The sequence below is a fragment of the Copadichromis virginalis genome, linkage group LG17 (assembly GCF_057382275.1).
Source record: "Copadichromis virginalis isolate Kocher_CV1m ecotype Utaka linkage group LG17, C_Virginalis_male_GT1.1, whole genome shotgun sequence".
NCBI classification, from domain to species: Eukaryota; Metazoa; Chordata; class Actinopteri; order Cichliformes; family Cichlidae; genus Copadichromis; species Copadichromis virginalis.
Window position 1 is genome coordinate 7,580,371 of NC_140634.1, and position 26,183 is coordinate 7,606,553.

General features: G+C 40.2%; 2 protein-coding genes across 3 annotated transcripts; one reads left to right on the plus strand and one right to left on the minus strand.

The window, feature by feature from the left end:
- Nucleotides 1–27: 27 nt before the first annotated feature.
- Nucleotides 28–7,610, plus strand: mcoln3b (mucolipin TRP cation channel 3b). Of its 2 annotated transcripts, none has more exons than XM_085437382.1 (14): nt 28–312; nt 823–1,062; nt 1,182–1,349; nt 1,684–1,837; nt 3,047–3,113; nt 3,221–3,317; nt 3,670–3,769; nt 3,869–3,981; nt 5,679–5,828; nt 5,941–6,042; nt 6,384–6,506; nt 6,631–6,837; nt 7,041–7,171; nt 7,324–7,610. In XM_085437382.1, exons 2-14 carry the CDS (start codon nt 823–825, stop codon nt 7,367–7,369), a joined length of 1,698 nt encoding a protein of 565 aa, XP_085293508.1. In that variant the 5' UTR covers nt 28–312; the 3' UTR covers nt 7,370–7,610. The 2 variants fall into 2 exon arrangements, with proteins under 2 accessions (XP_085293508.1, XP_085293509.1); XM_085437383.1 differs by having other exon boundaries at nt 839–1,062.
- Nucleotide 7,611: 1 nt separating this feature from the next.
- LOC146688924 (G protein-signaling modulator 2-like) lies at nt 7,612–24,591 on the minus strand. Its single transcript, XM_085437381.1, has 16 exons — nt 24,328–24,591; nt 24,198–24,239; nt 16,321–16,542; nt 15,817–15,952; nt 15,312–15,451; nt 14,324–14,447; nt 14,086–14,201; nt 13,469–13,624; nt 12,778–12,886; nt 12,440–12,605; nt 12,121–12,218; nt 11,585–11,770; nt 10,297–10,456; nt 9,584–9,769; nt 9,384–9,499; nt 7,612–8,735 (listed from the first exon to the last, which is right to left on the minus strand). The coding sequence occupies exons 1-16, from the start codon at nt 24,333–24,335 to the stop codon at nt 8,568–8,570; spliced, it is 2,133 nt and encodes a 710-aa protein (XP_085293507.1). The 5' UTR covers nt 24,336–24,591; the 3' UTR covers nt 7,612–8,567.
- Nucleotides 24,592–26,183: the final 1,592 nt, after the last annotated feature.

The window sequence follows — 26,183 nt, forward strand, 5'->3', positions numbered from 1 at the left end:
AGAGAGGGCGGGAGAACATTGACTGGCATTCGCACGAGCTAATCACATTCCAGCTCAACGAGGCTTCGCGAAGTGGTTAAAAGTTACCTGGGTATTTTACATAGTTAAAGGAGTTTACCGGAAAGACAAGTCTGGTGCTTTAGAAGTTCAGTCGAAGTCAGTGAGGTCACTCGCGATTGTCTAATCAAAGCAACAGTTTTAATTATGATTTTTAATTGAGAGGAATATATTAATTTTGACGCCGAGTGCGCGTCGTTGGATCCGCAGCGTTGGGATGCAATTACAAGTTGATTAACCTGTTTCGGGATATCGGTAAGTATCTGTTAATGTACGTTATGTACTGTTTTCCCGGATCTACGGGGTATGAGTTCACTCCTTCACGAGGAGTAATGAATAGCTGACATGTTCCCGCAATGCTGGAAGGCGACCGTGACTGTAAACCTGAGCTGTCTGTATTATTCAGCAGTACAAGTAAGCTAGAAGTCACTGCCTTCCTTTCTTCCTTCCTTCCCAGTCAGCTGTTAGCTAGTCATTAATCACGTGAAAGCTAGAGCTATGCATTCAGCTTGTGGCAAGTATGTTGGTTTGTTCTTCATTCTTAAGGATCAACAAAACAAAAATCAAGACTAGTATTTATTTCCCAGCCTGTGTTTTAATTCTTTTAAGTTTTCATGAATAGCACTAGGCTGGACAAAAATGTTACAATCTGCATTTAATCCCGTATAGCACATTAAAAATATTCATCATGTATCTGAAGTATAAAATGAACTCTAAACTATACACAAACACACTCATAAAGGAGCTTGCATGCATATCACCCAGATGTCAATAACTCTAGATATGGAGGAGTCCGGTGACTTGTATGATGTGCGTGAGACCAATGACCCCTCTTCTTGGGAGGACCAGCACCACCAGTGTCTGCAAGACGTGGCAAAAGTGGAGCGCCTCAGGAGGAAGATCAAGTATTACTTCATGAACCCCTGCGAGAAATACCACGCTCGTGGACGTAAACCATGGAAACTCATACTGCAGATCATCAAAATCGCCATTATTACCATCCAGGTACACGGTATTCTCAAACATGATCCAAACAATTATGATCAGTTCATTTTATTGTGATCTACTGTCCTTATAAGACTTATAATTTATAAGATTTATATTATAATTTTTCCCTACTGCAGCTGGTTTTATTTGGGCTAAGCAACCAGATGGTTGTCACTTTCAAGGATGAAAATCTGATGACGTTCAAGAACCTCTTCTTGAAAGACTATGTGGACGGAGGCATAGCTCCGTATGCTCTTTACAGACAGGCGGATGTTTATGATCACATTGAGTACGTCATTCAACAGGTGACTAAAACTTATCTATAAATAAGAAAATAAACTAAGAAGCTGTGAAATGGGTTTACTTTGGTTGTTTGAAAACACAGCTTTACATGTGCCTTAGTTATTGTTAATTATTGCTGGAATTTTACAATTCTGTATCCTCGTATGTCCAAGCGTCTTACAGGCTAAGCGTGTCATGGGATTGGACTTTGGTCATGTCGCATGAACCAGTATTTTAGTTGTGTTGATTATGGCTCATATAGTAAATGTGTTTTTAAATAACATGGCGGTTACATAAACCTCCTGTGGTAAAATGTTAGCAAAATGTCAACTACCTTTTTCTACTGTTCATTTTCAGTATCGGCTTCTGCACAACATCACATTAAGCAATCATGAATATGAGGAAAAGCACAGTGTCTACACCCCGCTGTTACTGTGTCAGGAGTTCTACAGGAACGGGACCATCTACCCTTCAAATGAGACCTTTGAAATTGATGCTCATGTGGACACTGGTAAGCATGATTAATATTTACAGGAAAGACTCATAACAGTATTGCTAAAATACACTGATTTACACATAAGCCAACTGAAAGATTGGACACTGTGACTCAAACAAGGACTCAAAGATTTTTGCAATTTGTAATAATATAAAATTATATCTATTTATATATCTAATTATCTAAAGTGTAGAAAAAATAAGGTGCTGAAACTACAAAGAATGATGTTGACACTGTTAGCAAAAATGATCAACTTTGCACAACAGTGCCTTCATTTTAACCTAACCAGCTTCATGAAGTAGTCACGTGGTGATGTTTGGGTTTGCCTTATAGAAAACTAACTAACTAAAGCCTCTTCCAGAGTAAATATATAACTGACACATATTGACAGCTAAGATAAACAGTGGACTAAACGACTACACTCACTACAGAGGAATGGCAGCCAGAGTCACTTATCCTACAGCTGCCACTGTAGCATGGATTATGCACTGGAATTGGAAGTAGTAAGAACACAGAATTCAGTTGACTGTAATCTGCAGTCTACTGACATCTAGTGGTGAGATTTTACACACTGCACCTTTAAAGTAATCTCATCACTTAACAGCACCTCAGATTAGTTGATGAAGCCTGCACAAATTGCAATTTGCTCCAAAGAAGCCTCTGAGAAAGACTAATAACAGGAGAAGTTATCTGTCCAAGAAGCACAGTAAATGGGCATTAGGTCAGGTAAAATGTATGGAGGATAATTTATCAAGGAGCTGCTGGTGGCTTATTTTGTTTTCAAGGTAACACTTTGACTACCTCAGCCTCCTGAAGTATTTCCCCAGTACAAAAGCATGCCTCCAGGCTCTGTAATGAGTGTTTGACCGATTGGCGCCATGATTGAGGGCTGCATCAATACCTTTGGCCTTCACTGAAATCCAAACCTAACTGATGTTTGGGATTGGAATGAGTTGGACCGTGAAGTGAAGGAAAGGCAGCCAACAAGTGCTCAGCACTTTTGGTAACTCCTTCAGCACCGCTGGAAAAGCTCCAGGACACAAAGTCATGAAGGTGGTTTTGAGAAATAAACAGTGGAAGCTTTGAACAGCATAAAAAGGAAAACACATTTGACTTTGTTTAATTTATAGACAATGGAATCAGATATAAAAATAAAAAAATCCAATTAGGTCTAATGGGTTTATTTTGTTAATTTCTGTCTGTGTTGTGGCCTGTCTCTACTAGAGTGCCTCAGAGTTTATCCCCAGCCAGTACACGAAGCGCTTCCACATTTTAAATTGGATTTCATAAGGTACGGAAAAAACATTCGATGTTTTCTTTGACTTTGTTCCCTCGCTGTTGTTGCTGTATATGCATTTAAATCCTCCTGTCAGCTCATGTGCCTGCTCTGTCTTCCAGGTTAATATCTGTCAAGATTACATTTGTTCTCAAGGCAATAAATTTGCAGACAGTGAGACATCGAGAGCTGCCAGATTGCTACGACTTCACTCTTATCGTATGTCATTTGACTTGTCTTCGTGGCTCCGTGAGCATGAGTGGATCACGTCAGACTTTGACTCTTACTAGCAGTTATACGATGTATCTGATGTGTTGTATCACTAACGCTAACCCTTCACCGTGACAGTTACTACTTGTGACTCTGTACCTAAACAAAGTATAGAGAGTCTTTATTTCTGAAGTTCATTCGGGTAAACAAATTAGAGCAGTTTAGTTACACAGCAGTTGCTGTTTATATAATGAATGTTATCTTTGAGGCCAGGCAGATAAATGCTTGGCTATCAAGTGTGGCTTTAAGACTGGAGTGCTTACTCTTTCCTCTTCTCCAAATACGACTGTTTGGTTAACAGATCACTTTCAACAACCAAGCTCACAGTGGCCAGATAAAGGTTGATTTGGAAAACGAAGTAGACATCAATGAATGCAGGCAATGGAAAGTAACTGGAGCATGTAAGTTAGATGAGCAGATTCTAGTTTGTACAAATCATCTGGTTGGAGATTTTCTTTTTTTAATTTTGATGAAAATTTTGAATTCCTGTCCTCTTTCAGATGGTAGAAGCATATACCTGACTGTGCTGTTTGACTGCCTCATCATTATAATGTGCATCATCTCCTTCGCCCTGTGCACGCGCTCGGTGATCACTGGGATTCAGCTGCAGCTCGTGAGTAAAACAAAGCGGTTGCTTTTGCTCAGACCTAAAACAGGCTGTGATTGTCTGATACATTTTTGTGTACACAAGTGCAAGAGAACGCTCACAGCTGATTCTACATCTGACTAGGCTCGGCAACATGTTTTTGGCATCATTGGAAAAAAAAGATATTGTAATTCAAGTGAAGGGATCTAGTGAAGTGAAGTGGGAGTAATATTGGCCAATCAGAGAGCAGATTAGGGTCCTGAAAGTCTATAGAGGAAGTTGGATGTGGCAGCTTAAGCAGTTGGGTGGGTTAAGCAGAGGACTTGTGTCTGGGTGAGTGGGATTTTAATCCTTGCTGAAGTCAAATCAGACTTATCTTAGCTCATACAAAGTATTTGCTTCTGCCTGAGCTCAGCTGGTAGGAGGGGCTTAGGACAGAGAGGGGACAACTGCAGGATTTTTTTTTTTCAGCCTAGTGCAGCTTTTACTAAAAAAACAATTATTCTGTAGTATAACGGCAGATAAGAGCTTGCCGTTGTCAGTTTTTACTTTGGGTTAGATGAGTAACACTTGTCTATACTTAAAAAGTATTTCTTTTTAGTTTTTTTTTATATAGCTTTATGACTATTGTGGCAGGAAAATGAGTATCTAGCTAGTAGCTAGCTGTATTCTGCAACCTCTCCACCCTCCAGTGAGCAGACACAGAAAGACAGAGACAAGGAGAGCAGTGGAAAGAAAGCTCCAGAACAGAGCAGAGCAGTCATCAGGGAAAATGGATACGACATTAAGTCAGATGCAAGATGAAAAGGGGGGAGGTAGGATATAAGAGGTGGGTGCAAAGCAGGTTGCACATGCACACGGGCTGTGTACAGGTTAAAGCAGAATTTACAGTCCCCGCAAATGTGTCTGTCTGCATGCACATTTCTGTTCAGACATGGAGCAGAGAGGGGTTTTCACCCATCGTGCATGCACTCCGCCAAAATCCCACCTGTGCTTTAAGCAGATGGTACATGCGTTTATCACGCAGTGGCCACTTTTCATTGTTCTAACACTTCAGGTCGCGGAAAATTTGCTCTTTTCCACGGCTGACTGACGGACCAACAACAGCACAGGCAAAAGCAGCTCACAGACCAGTTGTACCACATACTCTGTACCTCCATCGATAACAGAGCTCTCTGCAGGTAGCCAGGACATCCCTAGACTGTGAACGCACTACCCCCACTGTACCAGAAATTCCACTTAATCCAACTGACTGTAACAAGCAGTCTCTGTATTTCATAGCCAGTTGGATTTGTAGAAATGTGCTATATCAGTTGATGTGGGCTGGAACTGAGATCAGCTGAATTGCTGGGATTACAGCTGAGCTTGACTTGAAGAAAATGATGAAGATGAAATTTTCTTATGGCCGAAGTTCAGCTCAACTTTGACTTGATAATGTCCTGCATAAACACTTTTCTCACCACTCTTCAGTACCAAAACTACGAACCAAAGGGAACATTGTGTCCACCTTTCTGTGTCACCTGTTCATTTCCTTCAAATTCTCCCTACATATGTTATCATAATATCTCATTCTCAGAACTATATCCAGTTCTAATATCATCTGATCTTCATTATTCTGGTTATTAGTTTTTTACGTGCTTGCGTTTAGATCACAAACAAAAACCTGTAGTGATTAATTCTCTTTAGTGATTCAAATTACAACCCACGTTTCTTCTTTTAAACAGGAGTACAGCCGTTACTGCAGGAAACACTTCAGCAAAGAGCTGTCGTGGTCTGACAAGTTAGAGTTTGTGAACAGCTGGTATATCCTTATTATCGTCAGCGACACACTGACTATCATTGGTTCCCTTCTCAAGATAGCGATCCAAACAAAGGTAATAACATTTTAGTAAGTTCGTCATTTCAATTGTGCTAGCCGTTATTATTTTCTGTTTGATACTACAAGTATTTTTTTGAGTTCATCATTCATGTTTTTTTTCCTTCCAGGTGCTCACCAGCTATGATGTGTGCAGCATCTTCCTTGGCACAGGCACCATGTTTGTCTGGATGGGGGTGATCCGTTATATGGGATACTTCAAGAAGTATAATGTAAATCTGTCACACAGTAGTAGATTTTTTGTTTTAATAGATCTCTAGACATGATTAAACATGTATAAAATCCTTTTTTATTCATTAGAAAGGGTTAAATAATTAGAAACATTTGTTCATAGGTCTGAAAAGAAGATGCAGCTTTTCTTATTGTCTTTGTGCATAACGGCAGTGTGTGAAAGACTAAAGCTTAATAGGACCTCAGAATACTTTAAGGTCTCTGAATGGCCAGTTGTGGGAAAACTAGACCCAGTAAACCTGAAGATATTCTCGAAGAGAGAATGATTCACACACTTTTGCACATGTGTTTTTTAGATGCATTACCATGTGTTCATTTCCAGATCCTCATCCTGACACTCCGGGCAGCTTTCCCAAATGTTATTCGTTTCATCTGCTGCGCGGGAATCATTTACCTGAGTTACTGTTTTTGTGGCTGGATTGTCCTAGGCCCGTATCATGAGAAGGTAACAAGCATTGTACTTAACACAAAAAAGGCCTGCTTTACTTTACTGAGGCCAAATTAACTTTTTTAAAATCAATGCAGTGGGGAAAAAAAATTAACGTGGTGCTCTGTAAATGTCTTTGCAGTTCCGGACGTTGAACACTGTGTCAGAGTGTCTGTTCTCGCTGATCAATGGAGACGACATGTTTCCCACTTTTAAGAACATGCAGCAGAAGAACAGCCTGGTGTGGATGTTCAGCAGGGTCTACCTCTACACCTTCGTGTCACTCTTTATCTACATGATCCTCAGCCTTTTCATCACACTCATCACTGACACCTATGACACCATCAAGGTATTGCTACCTTTCTACTAACTCTGTCATTGGTTTTTGTGTTTTTTAAATGCACATTCTGCTTTGAATGCTGCAGAAGAAAGTTTTAAGCGCAGGTCTAACAAAAGGTTTCTGAGAAAGCCTTAATAGTTGAAATGGTGTCTGAAACGCTTAACAAGCATGCACTCTGTATCTACTGTCACTCTCCGACTTGCATCATTTAGCAACAGCAGCAGAGTGGAACCCCAACATCAGAGCTGCAGAGATTCTTGTCAGAATGTAAAGACCTGCCAAACTCTGGGGCATACAGACTTGACAAGAACAATAGCTGTTTCCTAAACTGCTTCAACAACAGGTAAATCCAGACTTCTGCTCTACAGCACTTCTTTGCTCTTTAGTTGATATTGCACCGCTTACTAGAGATGTCTGTTGGTAATTAAACTTGAGGTGCAAGTGAAAATTGGTCATATTTTTGTAACAGAGACTCTCCCCCCACCTTCCTTTCAGATGCAGGAAGTATCGAACTCAAGAGAGGCTGACTTCAGAGGCGTGACATGATTTCATTGTGGAAACGCATTAAAAATTATAATTAATGTGCACTTTATCCTGTTATAGTCAGCTACAGGGATTTTTTTAACCTGACTGAACCCATCTGGTTAGAAGTGAAGCACTGTGATGCACTTCTCCTAGTTTCATATGAACACTGTATGAAAATGTTGTTTTTAAATCAAGCACGTCATACTGGAAGTTGCAAATTCTAGGTAATAAATCAAGGTTCAATGAATAAGTTGAAACGTGTATTAAATGATTTTATTTCCCCATCATCAGGAGAAGGTATTAGTATAAAAGCTAATATTGTAGCATTTTACCCTTCACATTAGTTAATCCTCTGTAAAATCTTGTTACAATTCAAAAAAAAAAAAAAAAAAAAAATCCCATTTCATTTCACGGTAATAAGACAACCCATACATCTGTCAGCACAGTAAAATAATTAAGTCTTTTGTGTCTTTAAAAGCAATATCCGCAAGCAGATATTGTATATGGCTCCACGGTGCTGTAGCAGTGGATTATTTCCCAAGAGAAGAGTTGAGCTCCTTTGACAAATTACTGCTGGAGAGGTCAGAGATCAATTCAAACAAAGATGTTCCATTCTTGCATTTAATGAAGTTGTAAACAGACCACACACACTCCACGCTGCTTTAATGCATCTTCCTTTCATCGAATATGCCATCCAACTTGAAGCCTTGAAACCGAAGCCAAAATCCATTATTTTCTTTTTGGCTTATGATTTTGGAATACATAATCCAGCCACCAGTGACCACTACAACCATCTGTTTGCAGGAGTGACTTTATGCAAACTTCCAGAGTAAACAGACATCACTGGTAGAGAGGTCTCTTATATAAGCAGCCAACCAGTGACATCACCAATATTTAAAAAAAAAAAAAGAAAAAAAAGTTGTGACCTTTCAATAAAATAAATTCCCAAGTCTTGTAATCATAAATTTCACATGATTTTTAAGTCACGATGCCAGTTTTGAGAGCTTGACTTCCTCGCAGGATTGCTTTGTATTCTTCCTGATCGCACAGGAAATCAGTCAGGGCAGTCCAAAAAGGCAGGAATTCCTACAGGTTACAAACTCTCCTTAAATGTAAAAAAAAAAAAACCCAAAAAAACAAACAAACCCAAAAGCAAAACGCCAGAGCTTGTTACTTCATTTAATATGAAAAAAAAAAAACCCTGCTGGTCAGCGTCAGCCTAGTTTGGACTGGTTTACTCCAGAGGGAGGTGGAACCCGTTGCTCCTCCATCCTGTTGGATTGGGAACGCAGGATGAGACTGAAAAAATCCTCATCAGGAACAGTCGATGCTTTAGTTGTAGGTGGTGGAGCAGCACACCTCTGGTCATTCAGTCTGGAACCCTAAAACACAATCGAGAGTTAAATTATACCAACTGAAGTGTTTAGTGATGCTTTGCACGTATCAGAATTGATTAACCCCTGATTATACTTTATTAGGCATAAAGCAGAAACTGGTAAGTGAGGAAACTCATTTCCAGGGTAGTGGTGCAGCATGGAAACTGATAAAAATTAGAAATGAGTGGCCTAATATTTTCTATTCTGAGGTCCAGTAGATTGTTTTGGCTGGGAGGCCTGCCACGCCATAGCCCATGAAAATTCTCACTTGACTGCATTACACTGCCTATCACACCTAGACATTAACTCACTTTTCAAATACCCAACTTGGTTGAAAAGTACATACATGAGTCCCTTTTTGTCTTGGATATTTCGTGGAATGAACTGGGTAATATGGTGCCAATTAAGAAGGACTGCCCTGCACTTTCAATGAAATGGCAATGCCTTGTTTAACCTGGAGCACAGTCAGCATGAGAAGACGGTGTACAGCAGTCTCTTTTTTAGTATAAATAATCCTGAATTATCCAACCATGTTCAAATTATCAAAGCTACTTCCTGGGACCTAAATTCATGGACCCAGAATCTAAGTGTTATCACATGGAAAACTTTAAGGGCATGTACAAGGCAGGACGTGATGCAATGAATTTTCTTTACCTGGCATTTGACTAACATGTCGAAGAAGACATCATCCCCCTCGGGCTGCTCAGAACTGGCCTCGAGACGACCGTACAGGGAGGGTGTGCGAGTAGTATTTGCAGTGGGGACTGGGACTAGGAACAAAACCAGAAACCCTTTACGTGATATTATGGGGAGTAATGAAAGGATAAAAGTGGGCTTTTCCTTGCATTCTTTACCTTGTGACTGGACTTGATCTGTGTTGGAGGTGGAGGGTGTACAAGGCTGGTTGGAGGTGTTGACACGTAAGCCAGGAAAAGGGGTCATGCTGACCCGTTGGTCGTCCAGACGGCGGGCTTGGGAGCTGGCCAGCAGCTCCAGGAAATGACCAGGATCCTGGTATAGTCGTTCGCGCTCTGAAACAGCTACAAACAGACATAATTATTATGTGTGTGAGTAACCAATGGAAGTGAGTTAACTGTTAGTTGGGCAATTAGCTACTCAACCCAACATTTACTCTTGACTTTGTACATGTCAAAAGAGGGCAGTATCTTAAAGCAATCCTCCACCCAAATGAAGTGTGCCGCTTCAAATATTCCTCGGAGGTTTGAAAGCTGGCTGAAAAGAATTTGCCCTTCATAGAGACTGTCGGGTGTGATAAGCTGGGACTCATGGCCGTTACAGACGAGTGCAATGATAACAAAAAGGCTCATAAACGCCACTGTGCTCACTGAAGGATAAAACCACAAATATAGCTTTTTGGGTGGAGAATCACTTAAGGTCATCTCTGCCATGAGGAAAAGCAACATTCAACATGTAAAAGGATAATTCTGTGACATTCACACCACAATACGCCAACACTGGGAGTGCCTTCTCTGTAGTTCACTCGTATATTACCTGGCACCTTTTTAGATATGGCGTGAACATCAGTAAGGACACAAGACTGACTCACATTTCTTTTCAGCTACAGGTGGGACGGAGGAGGGAGAGGGATGGGCAGGGAGATGGCTGTTGCCATCCAGGGTACACCTTTGCTCGTCCATTCTGTTGCCCTGGAAACGAGAAAGGACGTCGAAAAAGCTGTCCTCGCCGATAGTGTCCCGTGTTTCTGGCTACAAAAACATTAAAAATCTATAAATAAATAATGAAGCAGGTTTAATAACAACAGAAAACGCTGCAGATAACGGAGGTACTCAAACAAACAAAACAGTAAAGCTAAAACAATTAGTTAATTTGACCTTTGACAGAAAATTAAATCATTTTAATAAAGATGCCATTTGTGTTCTGGGAAATTTTGATGAGCACTTTCTCTATTTTCCAACATTTTAGAGGCAAAACTGACTAAAAGGCAAGTGTGACAAGAGATGAACCTTTACACTCTGGCAGAGAGTGGAGTAGATGTTTACTGATACTTATGCATCAATATACTATAAACAGCTATGAATACAATAAGATAAGTATCCTGAGTGGTTTTCGGCTCCCTTTGTTAACACAGCCTTTCTTCATCTGGTGCACACAGTTTGTTACACCAACTGCGATGCAGTTGAATATACAACAGATTCTCTGAGGTGGCACATCTAATTTCATCTGGTGAGGGTCCTGTACTACAAAGAGAGTTCAACATACATAGGATATCTTTGAATCAGGATAAGCAGTTACATATAACTGGTTATGAACTCAGCAACTTAGCCCAGGGTTTCCCAGAGTGCTGCTAGCAGCATCTGACCAATCACAACTTGGGATAATTGTACTAGCAGCAGAGTGGATGATTTTTACAAAGAAAGCCCCTTTTTTGTGTAGCAATTTTTCTTGTCTTATGATATCAACATACTCCAAGACAGCTGCAGGCACAGAGGACAAAAGCTTAGATTCACTAGTTTACAGTTTATTACTACAAGTGTTACATTTTGCTACAAATTCACTTAAATCTGAAACGGCCTGTATTTTAACAGACTCGGTATTGTACAGACAAACCGTTTCCCTTTAAGTACTTGGAAGCAGTAGGAAGAAAAACAACAATGAACATAAGACAGAAACTATGACTCCATGCTGCTACACAGAAACTTCCTCCCACAGCATTAACACTTTTGTGGGAAGGCATCTGCGTGAGGTTGTGTCACAGGCTACATGCTCACTTTGAATGATTTTAGGCTGAATCATCACTGACCAGAAGCTCAGCGAGGATTCCAAGAATGTTTTGAGTGGGTTACGTCTTTCTGCCTGCTTTAACTTACACATACCTTCTGAGGCACTGGTGCTTCCAGCTCAGGCTCCGTGTCCTTGGTGCAGGTTTTGCGCTGGTCTTCCGGAGAGGATTTGTCATCCTTCTGCCTTTTGCTTTTTGTCCAGGGGAAGGGGAAAAGCTTACTGGAAGCCTTGATTGAGTTGTTTTTTGAAGACCCAGAGAATGCATCTTCCCCCCAGTCCTGTATATATAAAAACACACAGAACATACGACTTTCTTACTGACAGAATTACAAGATCAGTCTTTTTTTTTTTACCTAGCACAGGCTGGGTGAACAGAGCAGAAAGTACCATTCTCTGCAAACCATTTTTCATGTAAAATTAACTCTTTTTTTGTATTTAATGTGTTTTCATTGTCAGAACAGCTGTTTTTTTGTTACTCTGTTCCACTTTGTCTCCTAAAAATAGTGAATATAGTAAAACTAATAAAACTAAAAATTTGGCTAGCCTAATTTAAAGCTCAGGAGTTTGGACCATTTCATTTGTTATGGCCAGTTTTGAAATAAGACTGAGCACAGTTAGTTTTACGTACCGGGTGTGCTGGCAAATCTCCCCTTTGACTTTTGGGGGAAATTGGACTGTAATCCAAGTTCTCTTCTTTACTTCTGTTCAAGGATGCATACTTGGTCCCTGAAACAAAAATTAAAAAAAAATTAGCCAGTGTGGCCACATTTCTGGAAAAACAATGATTCAGTGAAGCATCACAGCATAAAGCTACAGGACACAAGCAAATGGATTTCTGAATCTTAGCAGCATGGGTTTGGTGTTAAAGAGGACTCGACTCTTGTTCATGCACATTTACACACATGCAGAAGTGTAAAAATGAACTGGTTAACAAAGTCCAGATTTACCTGGTATGCTGGGGTAACCCTGGTAGCATCCTGTCAGAGCAGAGCTATTTGCATTGGTGTTGCCGAAGAGGAAGGGATGAAAGTTTGGGTTGGACTTGAGGCCTACAGCCAACCGTAGGTCTGACAAGTTCATCCTGGCGGTGGCCTCGCTACTTTTATCTCTGGTCTGCACCAATGACAACATTACAGTTTACTGTGAGCATACGATATATTTCTATTTCTACATCTGGCTTTATAAATACATATGCAATTATTTCCTGTTGTTCCCTACTCAACCAGCAGATGGAGGTGTGGCCCGATAAAACTCCTAAAAGAGCAGGAAAACTGTAAACAGTCACCTCTTTGGCAATTTCTAGATGTTTCTCAGCAAACTGCATGGCTTGCTCATGATTCCCCAGGGCTGTGTGGGCATTTCCTAGACTCCAGTAAGCTCTTCCTTCACCGACGCTGCAGCAAGACAGAACAGTCTGAGTAACTTCATGTGAAATTATGCAATAACGGGTAGTCATACATCAAATTATCACACACTGCAATTACAACAGCTGAGACTAAAATTAGCTCATGTGTATTTCACAACAATAGTGGGTATTTAACATTTCCACGCACAATTTGCTAAAATCTATACATATTAATGACAGCTAGTTTAAAAAAACCCCCAAAAAACATTCTACAAGATTTACTCAGCACCGCCTATTTTAAACCCTTTTACATCTTTTTACAAGGCTAAAAAGAAAATCAACCCCCCTCAAAAAAAAAAAGAACAAAAAAAACAACACAACATTTGCACATTATAAAATAACCATTGTTCCCAAATATCCTGCAGAGCCTTTATATAAAGCTCATCTATAAACACTTAACCAATTACAACATGAAGTGACTGTAAATGCTGCTCCTTGGGACTTTTTTCCTTTTGGATGTTTGTTTTAACACCACAGCGGCCACCCACATGTTAAGTGCACAATCTGATTACACTTCTGAGGACAGTTTGGCAGCAAGGCTGACAACAACAAAAGGCTTTCAGTGGTATACCGGTCGCTAAGATCCTGAGCAATGACCAGATGTTTGAGGTGGTAATCGATAGCTCTCTCATAGTCCTGCAGTAGCGTGTAGGTGTTTCCCAGACTGTAACAGGCCTGAGCCTCCACAGCCTTGTCCTTCAAAACCCTGGCCAGCTGCAAAGTCCTCCTGAGGGTGAAAGAGAAGAGGAGGAAGGTCAAAGAATGTCTAGGGCGGGTGCAGGACAATGATTGTTATCTGCTCTTTTCTGTTCTCTTTGTTCTCATTTTCCAAGGACATCCATGTCAAGGAAGTGCTGGAATGACAGACTGACAAGTTACAACATTTGACAGTGTTCCTGTAAGTAAGTCATTAAAAAATACTATGCTGCTCATAAAAACTAGAGAGGAAGTGCAGCCAAAAAAAAACTCCTAAGCTGCTGGGATGAACTCATCCTCCAGTGTAAATCACTTAGGTTTAAACTGATTCTTGTTCTCTAACTCATTTATAGCTGTCTGTTCATGTGTAAAAGGTTTTAATGTAGCATTTATGGTACAAAGAGGAGAACAAAGAGAAGCCCTAAAAGTAAAAAGTGCGCTTTCAGCATTCTGTCATGCCACAAATGAAGTGAGAAAGATGATGAGCCTCACTTGTAATGACCGGCCGCCACGTCAAACTGTTTGAGGAATATGTGTGCATTGCCAAGGTTGCAGTGGGCCCTCCTCTCAGCAGACCTATCCCCAAACTCCTTAGCAATGAGAAGGCGCTATCGAATAAAAAGGGTGCATGTTACTCTTATCTTATTAAAGAATGAGTTAAGCATCATAACAATACTGGCCAAGCTCCTAAACAAGCATCAAAGAGCGTTGTGAGTACTTCGGCACCTACCTTTTCATGTGCAGCTACTGCGTTTTCAAAGTCTCCTAGCAGATAGTAAGTGTTTCCAAGGTTCCCGTAGGTACGACCCTGGGCCGCTCGATCGCCTAGCTCCGTCACCAGGTGCAGGTTTGCTCTTTGTTCACAATAACAAGAAAATGCTCACTTATAATTGAAAACTGTGGCAGAAACACATGGCTGTTGTCTTAGGTTTCCTGGGTGATTCTGTGATGACTGACTGAGATTTGACAAAAAGACACTTTTCCTTTTGTTTTTCTAGTCGTCAACAAGAAACTGATCAGTCTGCGCCGGCCACTGGACAGCCAGACGAAGATTTGCTTCGACTTGGGTTTAATGCCAATCGGAGCTTGTCTGCTACTTTAAAAAAAAAAACAAAAAAAAAAAAAAACTCTTGATGGACCATCTTATGACCTACATCTTGATAGCACAACCACCCAACAACTTAAGTAACTTTAGCAACAGTTTATTTTTTGTGTGTGTGTGTGTGTGTGTGTGTGTGTGTGTGTTTTTTTTTTTTTTTTTTAATCATTTGAATGGATCAGTGGAAGATTACATACCATTTTTTCTACAAATCGTCTTTGTCTACATGTGCATGGTGGTCATTGCATAATGAAATAACAGCAAACAATCAAAAATGACAATTTTGATTAGAGCTGCATGGGACACAACAGTTTCAATGCCACTCCAAACTGTTCAGTTATATAAATATCGCCTGCCACTGATGCAAAGACATTGATGTTAGTCAGTGAAATGTGAGGCAATGGAAATGATTATTAAACAACTTTATTACAAAAAACCATACACCACCCTAGCACCTCAGAGCTGTCTTAAGCTCTATATCTAATCCATTCTGGCAAGCTAATTTTTTAAGCAACTTCCAACCGTGGCACAGTTCAGCGTCTTAGTCATATCTCATTGGGACCTTTGCAGTAAACAAAGCAAAATCAATGCTTAGAGGTAAACAGTGATGCCAACTCACTCGTAGTACTGCGCAGCTTTCCTCAGGGCTATCCTTGCCTCCTCTGAAAACTCTCCTGGCTCTGCTCCGCTCCAGCAGATGCTCTTGCCCTTGGCGTGGTAAACGTTTCCGAAATTATACAGCGCTCGAGCCTGCCCGACCTACAACACGCACAACAGATTTTCACAGACGGAAACCAGAGTGACCGGCGCTGTAATTACATACTTAAAATACACAGACACCAGACTTTGGTGCTTGCATGCAGCCTGCAGAACTATTCTAGATGCTGGTACACCGAGTCAATGCAGTCGTCACGTGTGCGCGAAGTGTTCTGTGGCTCCACAGCACGTTACGTGGTACAGTTGTAACAAATTTGGATCCATTTATGGTAATCACAGTATATGAGCAATTTAGTCACAGACTAAATGACAAAACAGTGAAAATAATTTAATCTCATGTTGCTGAAATAAAAAACAGCTGGGGGATGCTCCGCCTGTGTTGAAATAATAAATAAAACATTACCCACCTTATCATATATGGCTCTCGTGATTTCCAAATGTCTTTGGCAGCAAACCACTGCTTCATCATACCGTCCTAAAAGCTTTAATGTGTTTCCAAGGTTACCACTGGCTTTGGCCTCTCCAACTTCATCTCCAATTGTTCTGGGATTGTAATGAAGATTTAAAAAAAATAAAAAAAAATAAGCATTAGGAAATAATTAGATTGGAATATCAGTGTATTCCTTATGTGTATTAGATAGAAAACACAAGAGGCAAGAAAGTAATTTGCAGCTGCAAGCAGTAATACACTGGAGTCTAGTTTAGCAGTTTAATTAAGGAGGGGAGATATAGTGATTTAAAAAAAAAAAGTTGTAGCACTTAATCCTGAATGTATTGTTAGACTATACGTGTGTGCGCGTGTGTGTGTGTAGGCTGACCAAGGTCAAAACAGTTGTACAATCAACTCAAAAGACTTAAAAATGAAGAGATTAGGTTGATTTGTTTAACAATCATATTTTAAAAATGTTCACCTGGTGAGTGTGAGGTCATGCCGATGGTATTCCAGAGCTTTATTATACTCTTGAAGGTGAAAGTAGGCATTTCCCAGCTGGCTGTAGATGGCACTGAGGATCTGGAGGTCCTCTGTTCCAACCTGGATGGCAGACTCAAAGAAGGACACACCCGCTCGGTAGTCCCCGGTCTTACAGAGCCGCTCACCTTCCAGAGCCAGGTCCAGACATGATGACTCCATCCTGCAGGGAGGCGGGACCAGGCGAGAAATCACAGTGTGTTTAATCACAAGGCTGAAATACCTTACTAAATCAGAAGGATGCCAAACCAGTTATAATTCTCCCCTTCCCCCTTACTCATGCTGAGCCACAAAACTACAACTCAATACTCTGTCACGTCCACAGTCCCGAACATAAGTGTGGACACACTCATCCATTCAAATGTACGGTACTGATTTTTTTTTCTTCCAAATTACTACCGGTAAAACGGATTACTCTTGACTAGGTTTTGATTAACCAATCAATTTCCTAGCATATTAGAAAAAAATATTCATCTACTCAAAAATGATGTAAAAGAGCAGAAAATTATCATTTAAGAGAATCTGCTGCCAGCGAGGGGAAAAAAAAAAAAAAGATGCCAAAAATTCCATTTTGGTTGTTTGAATTATTCAACAGATCACATTTAGCAAAAACCTTTCTGAAGTGACTTAACAACAAATTGACAAATTGTTCAAGCAAAATCTGAAACAACCACTTTTTAAATTGCACGAATGTCCTTTACTACAAAGAAATAAGCTAAAGTGCCACCGCGGAGAGATCATCTGTGTTTTGAAACGGGGCCAAATAACCTGGAGGTTAGATCACTCAACTAACACATGAACTCATCTCACTGGCTCACTGTGGAGATCCCTTTTTAACAGTCGAATTACCACACAACACAAGAAAGAGAAACTCCAAATGAGAAGCAGGAAAAACAAAACAAAACAAAAAAAAAACCTCCAGTCTGTGAAACCAGACCCAACAACTATAATTCCAAAATAGGACCAAGCATTTCCTGTCCAACTCCTAAACTGCCACATTTACCCTGAAATGACAACGTGTACTTTACATTTAACCATGACATTAGCTAAACTAATAAGGTCTAACATTTTTGCACTCTCAATCATCTTTTACTTTTTTCAGCTTCAAAACTGTCAATGAAACAAAACCGAGAGGGGAAAAAAAAAAATCTGTCATGAGCAAATGCACAATAAATTTGTAAAACAAATCCAGTCATGCACGGCTGCAACAGTTTCACAACTACAGCATTAACATGACTTGACTTGTTGATTGATACTAAATTTGGAGGAACAGCAATATTGCTCTGCATTAAAACAAAGCGGTTTACTTTCATGAACTGGGTTAAAATTTGTGTGTCTGCCACAGGAAAAGCACACACATGCAGGCATTTCTTTTTAATCAGAACAATCACAGGTTTATAATTACCCTTGCACGCTTGTGACCCCATCCCCCAAAGAGACCATACCAGTTATCCCCCGCCCCCTCAACCCCCTCAGCCCTCTGAGGAAATGAAACCACATTCTGCTGTGTTGTCTGCAATACTATTTGGTTTGTTAGGTTGCTCCATTCAGGAATTAACAAGTAATTTATGAATGGCAAAATGTGGTTTCATAGGATTCATTAAAATAAATAAATAAACAAACAAACTAATATATCTTCATGTGTGATGTGCTGCATTTACTTTCTAAACTTAGAGATTTCCTCTTCTGAATGTTCCATGGCTACTTGAGCACACTTTGGTTACAAGAATAGAAGTATTTAATCTCAGCTAGAGAGCAGAGATGTTCTTTCAAAAGGTTAAAAGTAATGTAAATAAACTAAACCTTTTCTTACTAAAGCACTAATGCATTAAAAAAAAAGGATGTCTTTATTGTTTACAATATGTTGAAGACTTTAAATTCCACAAAAACACTAACTGTAAGCTGTTGAGACGTATGTGTACAATGTAGGACCTCAGAGTACCACAGTGTTTCCTGTATATTAACATGCTTTCTGACATGTAACTGGACATTTTGTTGCTCCCGGTCAAAGACAAGTGACAATCCAATACCCTGGCTCACATACCTGTCGCCTCTTCCCCTTCTGATGCACTCGAGACAAGTTGACACGACAGACATTTCAAGCTTCTCAATGACTCTCAGGAGCAAACCCAGCTCGTTCAGCACTGCACCCTTTATCTTCTCTACTTTCGCGTGCATACACATAACGCACACAGCTACGGTGTCTCAATTTCAAAGAAATAAAGAAAACCCCCACGGATAGGCCGCCTTCCCTGCGTGCGCCCCGCTAACTCGTAGCAGCAAAACAAAGGACTTAATCCTCTCAGCGTTCACGTCGACCTCGATGGCCAGGTGAAAGGCTGGGAGACCTTTTGTTTAGGTGAAGACGGATTAACAGCAGGCTGTTACAGAGCTGATATGATTCAAGTTAGAGCAGTCCGCGAGGCTGGCATGTTCAAATGATTGTTATATTTCTCACTTAGCCATTGGTAACCTGCACATCTAATCCACCTGATGGTATGTGTCACTTCCAATTAGGCCAGACCTGCGAGGTAATTATAGTCACTTTAAGTGGCTCTAGTGAACCCTAAGGCTATTTGCTTGACTCCGCATGAAATAATCATTCTGCAGCATGCAGTCTGGATGTACACACATTCTACTATTAACATATAAAAATGTTTTACCTGGACAATAGTGTTCATTTTAATAAGACACATCATCTTTTATTAGAATGACTCTGTGTGATTTCTTTTGGCAAATCCCACAGTGGACAGCATAGAGATGTATTAGGTACGGAAAGTCAAAAATAAATTCACACCCCTTCACAATCCATTAACCAAAGCTTCTCGTATCTCAGCTGTTGCAGATCCGAAGAAATCCACTTGTCTGAATTAAGAAGGCTGGACCAAAGTGCCCTCTGGGGTGGACATTTCCTCATCCTTGTCCACGATCACTAGAGCAAGCCATGTGACTTTAAAGCCACCACCTCAGCTGACCAAACGCCAGGTCAATTGGTATACAAAGAGGTGAACGTTGGTGCACGTAGAAATGTATTAGACAAGAAAATGCATTAGTAAAATTCTCCTAATTAGCTATGAGTTACTTATGTAGAAATAATAATATATAAATTATTATCCTGCTACTTCTCATCTATGGCTATTAGAGCAGGGCGATATGGCCAAAAATATTTATCACGATATATTTGAAAATTTGCGATAACGATATAACTGACGATATAATTGATGCGAGACAAAATACAACTCCACAACATTACTAGCGCAAAAAGACAACCTTCCATTTATTTTCACGTAAACAAGAAGCTGGTTTTTATGTACATTAAAGCTTTATAAAAATGTAACAGTGCAAATGCAAATTCCTTGCTGAAAGTTTAACCCAAAGGCATTTCCGTAGAAATGGGCTGACATATCCTGAGCATAACCATGTATAATATCCACTGAAGTTAAAAAGAGGTGCTTTGCAACATTAAACTGCAGTGTGCAGTACGCATTTTTCGGACCATAAGGTGCACGGGATTATAAGGCACATTAAGCGAAACAAAGCAGTCAGATAAATCAAACTTTATTAAACTCATTCTTCTTGCTTCCTCCACTTCTGTACCATTGATTCATTAATGTTGAATTCTCTGGCAGCTGCTCTATTCCCATGTTGTTGCAGTATATTAATGACTAACCTCGTATTGTGGACGGATTATCTCAGTTGTTCTCCTGACTGAAGTTTGGTCCGTTTACAGCATCCTGCCATGCGATTGCATTTGTCTCTAACCATGAGGAACCTTCACGTTAACTTTTATAAGTGGAAAAGTGTTAGTGTTCCTCCTCCAGCTTCACTGTTTATGTTATGCTAACATAGCTGTGTCGCTAGCGATCACGTAGCACATCATTATATACCAGCTAGCCCAACTTCAGTAACCCTACAAACGTCACTGCTGTTTAGTTTCCTGTCTTCATTTATGTTGGAAGTGATAGCAGAGCTGTACGTTTGAATTTTTTCAGAAATCTCTCAGTCAGAACATGCAATATCATGCTTAGGTAACTAGCGAAACTAGCGAGCTAACTTCCGCTAGCTTCCTGCTAACTTCTAACTCCGTTAAATGTAATAACTTTTGTTTTCATGGATGCCTGGAAGTTAAACTTTATAGTTACACCTGGTAAAGCAGCAATGCTGATCGTTTTATTAAAGATGAAAGAATTTAGACAGTTTTCAACTCTCAGTGATGCTGCAGTGTTGTTTGACCTGAAGTCAAATATACGGAGTTTGGGACCCAGATTACTCCCAGATTTAAGAGCATCTTAGTCCGACAAATACGACAATAACAACGGCCGCTTGCATGTTCTGCAAAAAAATGTGCTTTGTTGTGTATCTGACGGACAAACACCAAACCAGTTCCACATCACTGAAGTTGCACCATTTTTACAAACCAACAATCGGCCATGTGTGTATGAAAACAAAGGCACTGCGCATGCGCGTTTTACTCCATTCTATCGCGATATTTCATTTTCCTATCGTTGCCTAACATTATACCGGTATTACCGTGAACGGTATAATATGGCCCAGCCCTAATGGCTATGACTTCAAAGTAAAAGAAAATCTCCATTATCAGGTTGTCTTATTTACCTGCATGCTAGCTGTTGCCGAACACACAGAATGGAATTCATTCAAAGGAAAATATGCCAGTAGCAAACCGGTTTGACTGGGCTTGTGCATGCAGCTCAATTATGTCTCTACCCTACGCCGTTTCCCAAAATATATGTCATATACTATATCAGTTACATGCAGAGCTAAACATGAGAGTCAGAGTCAACAACATGACAGCACAGCTTTGTAATCAGGTTCATTTTCTCACAACTATTTCGGTCCTGCCATGAAATATTTACACCGTGGCTCAGGAGGACCTCCTGTGGGCCATCCAGAATCTGTCATCAGCTAGCCAATCAGGTCTCATGTTACTGACACAGACACAAACTTAGCAGATAAACTAATGATAAATACAAATGTGAGTGATTCTTTCCTTAATTATTATTATTATTAGTAGTATTATTATTGTTACTACTATTGTGGAAAAAAAGTAAAGCATTTAATTAGCTGTAACTTCAAATTGAGGTAATTGTGCCATTCAGTATGGAAGCTCTTACGCGTGTCAGCATTCAGATTTTCAGCTCTTATCACTCCACGCCAAATAATGTGGATTATTCCATTACTCTTCAGTCGTGTTCTTCTAATCTCTCTGATTTTATATTCAGAGAGAACGGCACAAAAGCATGGCACAGTTTAAGTAAACGCAAACACAAGCCTACCTGAGGCGCACATGGAGTAAATGCTCTCTGTCGTATGCACATTGCAGAGCAAAGCTGCCAAACATGACAGTCAGCCAAGCAGTCCTATAAGGAGCCAGAGACTGAACCACATTATGTATTCCTGTCAACTCCTCGGCTCAAGGTGAACCAAGCTTTTTTTGTTTTGAAGAAAAATCTGGGAACTAACTGACACGAAATATACATGCAACAGATTCATGGAGAACGCCCGCATGCTGCTATGCATGGGTTCAGCTGTCGCACCATCTCTGTCCCACCTCTTATCTGGAAACCAGAGCTGAGGTGCAAGAGAAAACACTCACTGTCATGCACACATGTAAAGAAAAAAACAAAAACCAACTCACAAGCAAAAACTAACACAATCAATCAAGGGTGTTTGACGAGACACAGATGGGGAGACAATTGAATCAGCAGAGCTTTATAATTTAATTATTTTCATAGCTGCACATGCTGCCAGGAGTTCTGTGGAAGCTGTCAGTTCACGTACTTGTTCAAAGCAATAGCGATCTCTCCTCAAGTTGCAATATGTGGTAAATAAACAGAATACACAGACACTGTCTCGAAGGGGAAGAGCTTGCATTGGGTACCACTGCTCTGTGGCATGTTCTTTGATTTTCATGCTTAAAAAATGACTGGGGATTTGTCATGAACAGTGCACACAATGCAATGGGCACGCTACTGCATTCAAAATGATGTTCACCTACTCAGTGTCAATCGTATGCCAAGAAAAATCCCTTCACATTCAAAACAATGAGAAAGTGCTCATGTTCCTCATGCCCAGTTCCCAAGACCGTGTCCAAACAGAAACTCGAAATCCAACTACTAGTTTCACACCTCCTGTCTTTCTGATCATGCTGCCGTTGATGCTCTTTTTCTTGATTTTTGACCTATTTTGCACATACTGAGCTGTACTAGGCTTGTTTGCCTCCCTGTTGGCCTGAATGGATCCATTTATCCTATGACCTCATTCACTGACTGAACTGTTTTCAGAGAAGGCACTCCAGCTGACTGCACCATTTTCCTTTTCCCCCTCTTTTTTTGGGTGAAAGCATCATCATGCGCTCTAAAGTTTTGACAGTGTTGCAGTGCACACGGATCCCAAAGGGAAAGTCGTTTCCGATGCAGGGACCATGACATCTGCCAACAATCGAGAGCAAACTTAAAAGTCGGTTCTGCGTCGCACTTTTAGCAATACCTGTCAAACTGAGATTTTACTTTTTAAAGCTTAAAAGAAGAGGGGGTGAAAAAAAAGCCATCAGATTTTCTTGAGAGTAGAATGAAGAAAAAAAAAATCAGCTGACTGGAAAACATTCAAGATCAAGCACTATACATGTGCAATGTTTCATTACAGTAAATGACAATCAGGAGGAAGTGCGGCACAGTAAAACCAAAACTGATCACAATGAGCAGCCAAATAAGTCCAGTTTTCTTTCACTTTCCACCCAGTTTGGCCTAAATCTAGATCTCATTTGTCAAACGCTGCTTTAAATATGAATTTTTATAATTCTGAAGAATTATAAGAGCAATGTGCAGTCCTGCAGCAGCTCCATAGCCTTTAACCACAGCTCTCTGCTGAAGATCCAGTGATAAATATTTTTTAAAACATCCTTAAAAAAAGAAGAAAAAAAACCCCAGCCCACTGCTTTTAATTTCCCATAACACAAAAAAAGCTGACACAACAAATCCTCCTAATTTTGCTGCATTTTGCAAAGAAAGTGTGGACAACTACAAACGAAAGCACCACCCCACCGCTGCTCTTTGGAAGCCTCTTACTCCCCCATGCATTAAAAAAGAAAAAGAAAAAGAAAAAAGAAAAAAAAGAGAGCTCAAAGTGACATCCAAAAATAATTTCCATAGAAATACGCCCAGCCAATCTCTCTCCAATTAAGTGATGCTCTCTGAAGTGCTAACAGCTTCTTTCTTTCTTTTTCCCCTGAAGAAAGCTCACCAGAAACCATCATTAGAGACTTAAACCCAGCCCTACATGGGAAAATGGGTCGCAGCCTATTTAAATAGCAAACTGAGCTTCAACATCATAACTGCTGCCTGCCCTGTAATTACTGTTTATGTTAAACTAGTTGAGTGGGTTTCACCATGTAGCCAAAGCTGTAGCAATACACTACTTAAAAAACAAAACTTATTTTTGTTGTTGTTGGGGGGTTTTTTTGTGCTACGATTTAACACCTAAAGCTACCATTTGTTTGGTCCGTGTACTGGCTCACGCTACATTTCTTCCCTAAACTCATGACACAGCCTTGGTCATGTTTAGGAAATTCTGTATTAGAAAGCTGGAAATGAGTCAGTTAAACCTGAGCAAGCCCTCACATGCCCCCTGTCTGACTGAACGGCAGACGGTGTCACTTGTTATAGAAGCTATTGTGACAGTCCAAACGTATGAAGGTCTCACAGAGACTAAAGCTACCTTAAATGTGTAAACGACTGTTTCTAGAAATTAACCACCACGACCAAACGACACCAAAACTTCCCAGATGTTTCTTTCACCTACCTCAAAGTGAAGTCCGCGAATACACCACAAACATGGCTCCAGCTCGGTAAAGAAAATAGTCAAGTCAAAAATCTTCCAAAGTGTTTGTTTTGTTTTCCACCGGGTTGTTTACAGTAGAGTTACTACTCACTCGTCCATCTGGGAGGAAGATGACTCTGGTGTCTCGGGAAGCACAAGTCGAAGCCACTCCTCGAGCTCAAAATCTGACTCCAATTAGGATTCCACGGTTGCTGCCTTCAAGTGTCATGGGAAATATTTGGCAATGGTGCTGTAACCTGACCAATCACGTCGTTAAAAAGTTCTTGAGGTGACGTTTGCAGAAGGGCGGTTGTAAACCTCCACTGTCAACTATCCGTCGTTGGAAGTCAGGGATTGTTAATAAACCAGTTGAGGCTATTCGCGTACTAGCGAATAGCCTCAATTAATACAGCGTGCCTAGCTTTGAAGGTCTCTCCCGCCCCCTGCCGCACGGCGCTATTCTTTGCGACTCATTTTCAAAACAAGCAAATTACGGCAGATGTCTTGTGTAGTCCGGTAAAAATATTTAAAAGTAGGGTGGCAAAGTGTAGCAGTTTGTTTAAATCACTTTGACTAAGTGGGAATTACGACAAACGCGCAACGCAACGTTTAGGATTTCAAAATAAAGGTATGTCCCTTACTGATGGTTGTAGTCGTAGTCTTCACCCAGGCATTTAGCTGTCCTTAGTGCTGTGCAATACTGCAAATTTAGTGCCGTAAAAAATTACCTACTGACCAAGTAAATAGAGGGCCAATTTTGTCAATACTGATATTTTTAACCTGTAAAGGCAGCTTTTAGCGGCGAGAGCAATGTGTCATGATTTTTGAGATGAATCATCATTAGTTTGCAAATTCTGAAGCCGTTTTAAAAACCACTAAATCACTGTGGTTTTATTTAGTTTTTTTTTCTTTCTACTTTACACAATCAAAACACACCTCTCAGCTTTTACTATATTTTTGAAACTGTTGGAGACCTGGAATGTAAATGTGCTTGCCTCTTTGGGTCAACTTCCGTTGTTTAAATGTGCCATAGGGCAAATAAAATAGAGGTGACAGACAGTCAACACAAAAAAGATTCAGACATTTTTCTAATGCACATGTGCATGAGGTATATATTTTTTCATTTATAAACAATAATTTATTTAACACAATTCAGTGTTTCAGGACTGAAACAAAATATCGTTCCTACTATCAATCTGACACCAGTACTAGCATTGGACTGACCCGGCCACCTCTAGTTGTCATTCACTGTCTCTCCCAAGTGTCATTTCTTCTCTAAACTGCCCAAATAAATGCCTCAAAACAGTTTAGCTACTTTTGCTCACTAATTCTGCCAATTAATACTTTTAATTGATGATTTAAAACAGCTATTTGCTGGTTAGATTGTCCCAGCAGCTGGCCAAGAGCTCAGTTTTGGTTTCTTTTTGTTTTATCCAGAAATAGTTGTCAGACTGAAGTAATGAAATGACTACATCACACAGGACTACTCACATATACCCTGCCTTTACTGACGAATTTTTTTTTCACAACTGTTGCAATTTTTTTCAACAAAAAAAAAGAGGAAGAGCTGTCTGAGACTTGTGAATCACACAGTCACCGCATGGGATGTCCTGTTGTACCCAGAAAGCTTTCGTGTAATTTGAACAAGGCAGGGAGAATCACAGGGTCATTAACACCCTAAGCTTCCTTCTTTTGTAGCTTTGAGGGATTTGTCGTAGCACAGAAAGCTAAGAACCATATGGAAAATAAAGAAAATGTAACTTGTGCTTCCAGTTTGCTGCAATTCAGAAGAATGCATTATCAAGAATGGCAGTGATGTTTTGATGCATTTAGGGAGTCACAGACACTTAAACCTCTGTACGACGTTTACAACTTGACGTCGTCAGTCACTGAAATTGTTTACATGGCTGTCATATGAGTCCTGCTGGTATTTTGCTAATGTCAGGGGGGATGGTGTTCCGAATGGTT

Coding starts and splice junctions, on each gene's coding strand:
- mcoln3b (XM_085437382.1), top strand. CDS start 823: ATGTCAATAACTCTAGATATGGAGGAGTCCGGTGACTTGTATGATGTG. Junction 1,838..3,046: donor TGATGCTCATGTGGACACTG/GTAAGCATGATT, acceptor TGTCTCTACTAG/AGTGCCTCAGAGTTTATCCC. Junction 5,829..5,940: donor AGATAGCGATCCAAACAAAG/GTAATAACATTT, acceptor TTTTCCTTCCAG/GTGCTCACCAGCTATGATGT.
- LOC146688924 (XM_085437381.1), bottom strand. Junction 14,448..15,311: donor AAAGCTGCGCAGTACTACGA/GTGAGTTGGCAT, acceptor TTGTGAACAAAG/AGCAAACCTGCACCTGGTGA. Junction 8,736..9,383: donor ACATGTTAGTCAAATGCCAG/GTAAAGAAAATT, acceptor ATTGTGTTTTAG/GGTTCCAGACTGAATGACCA.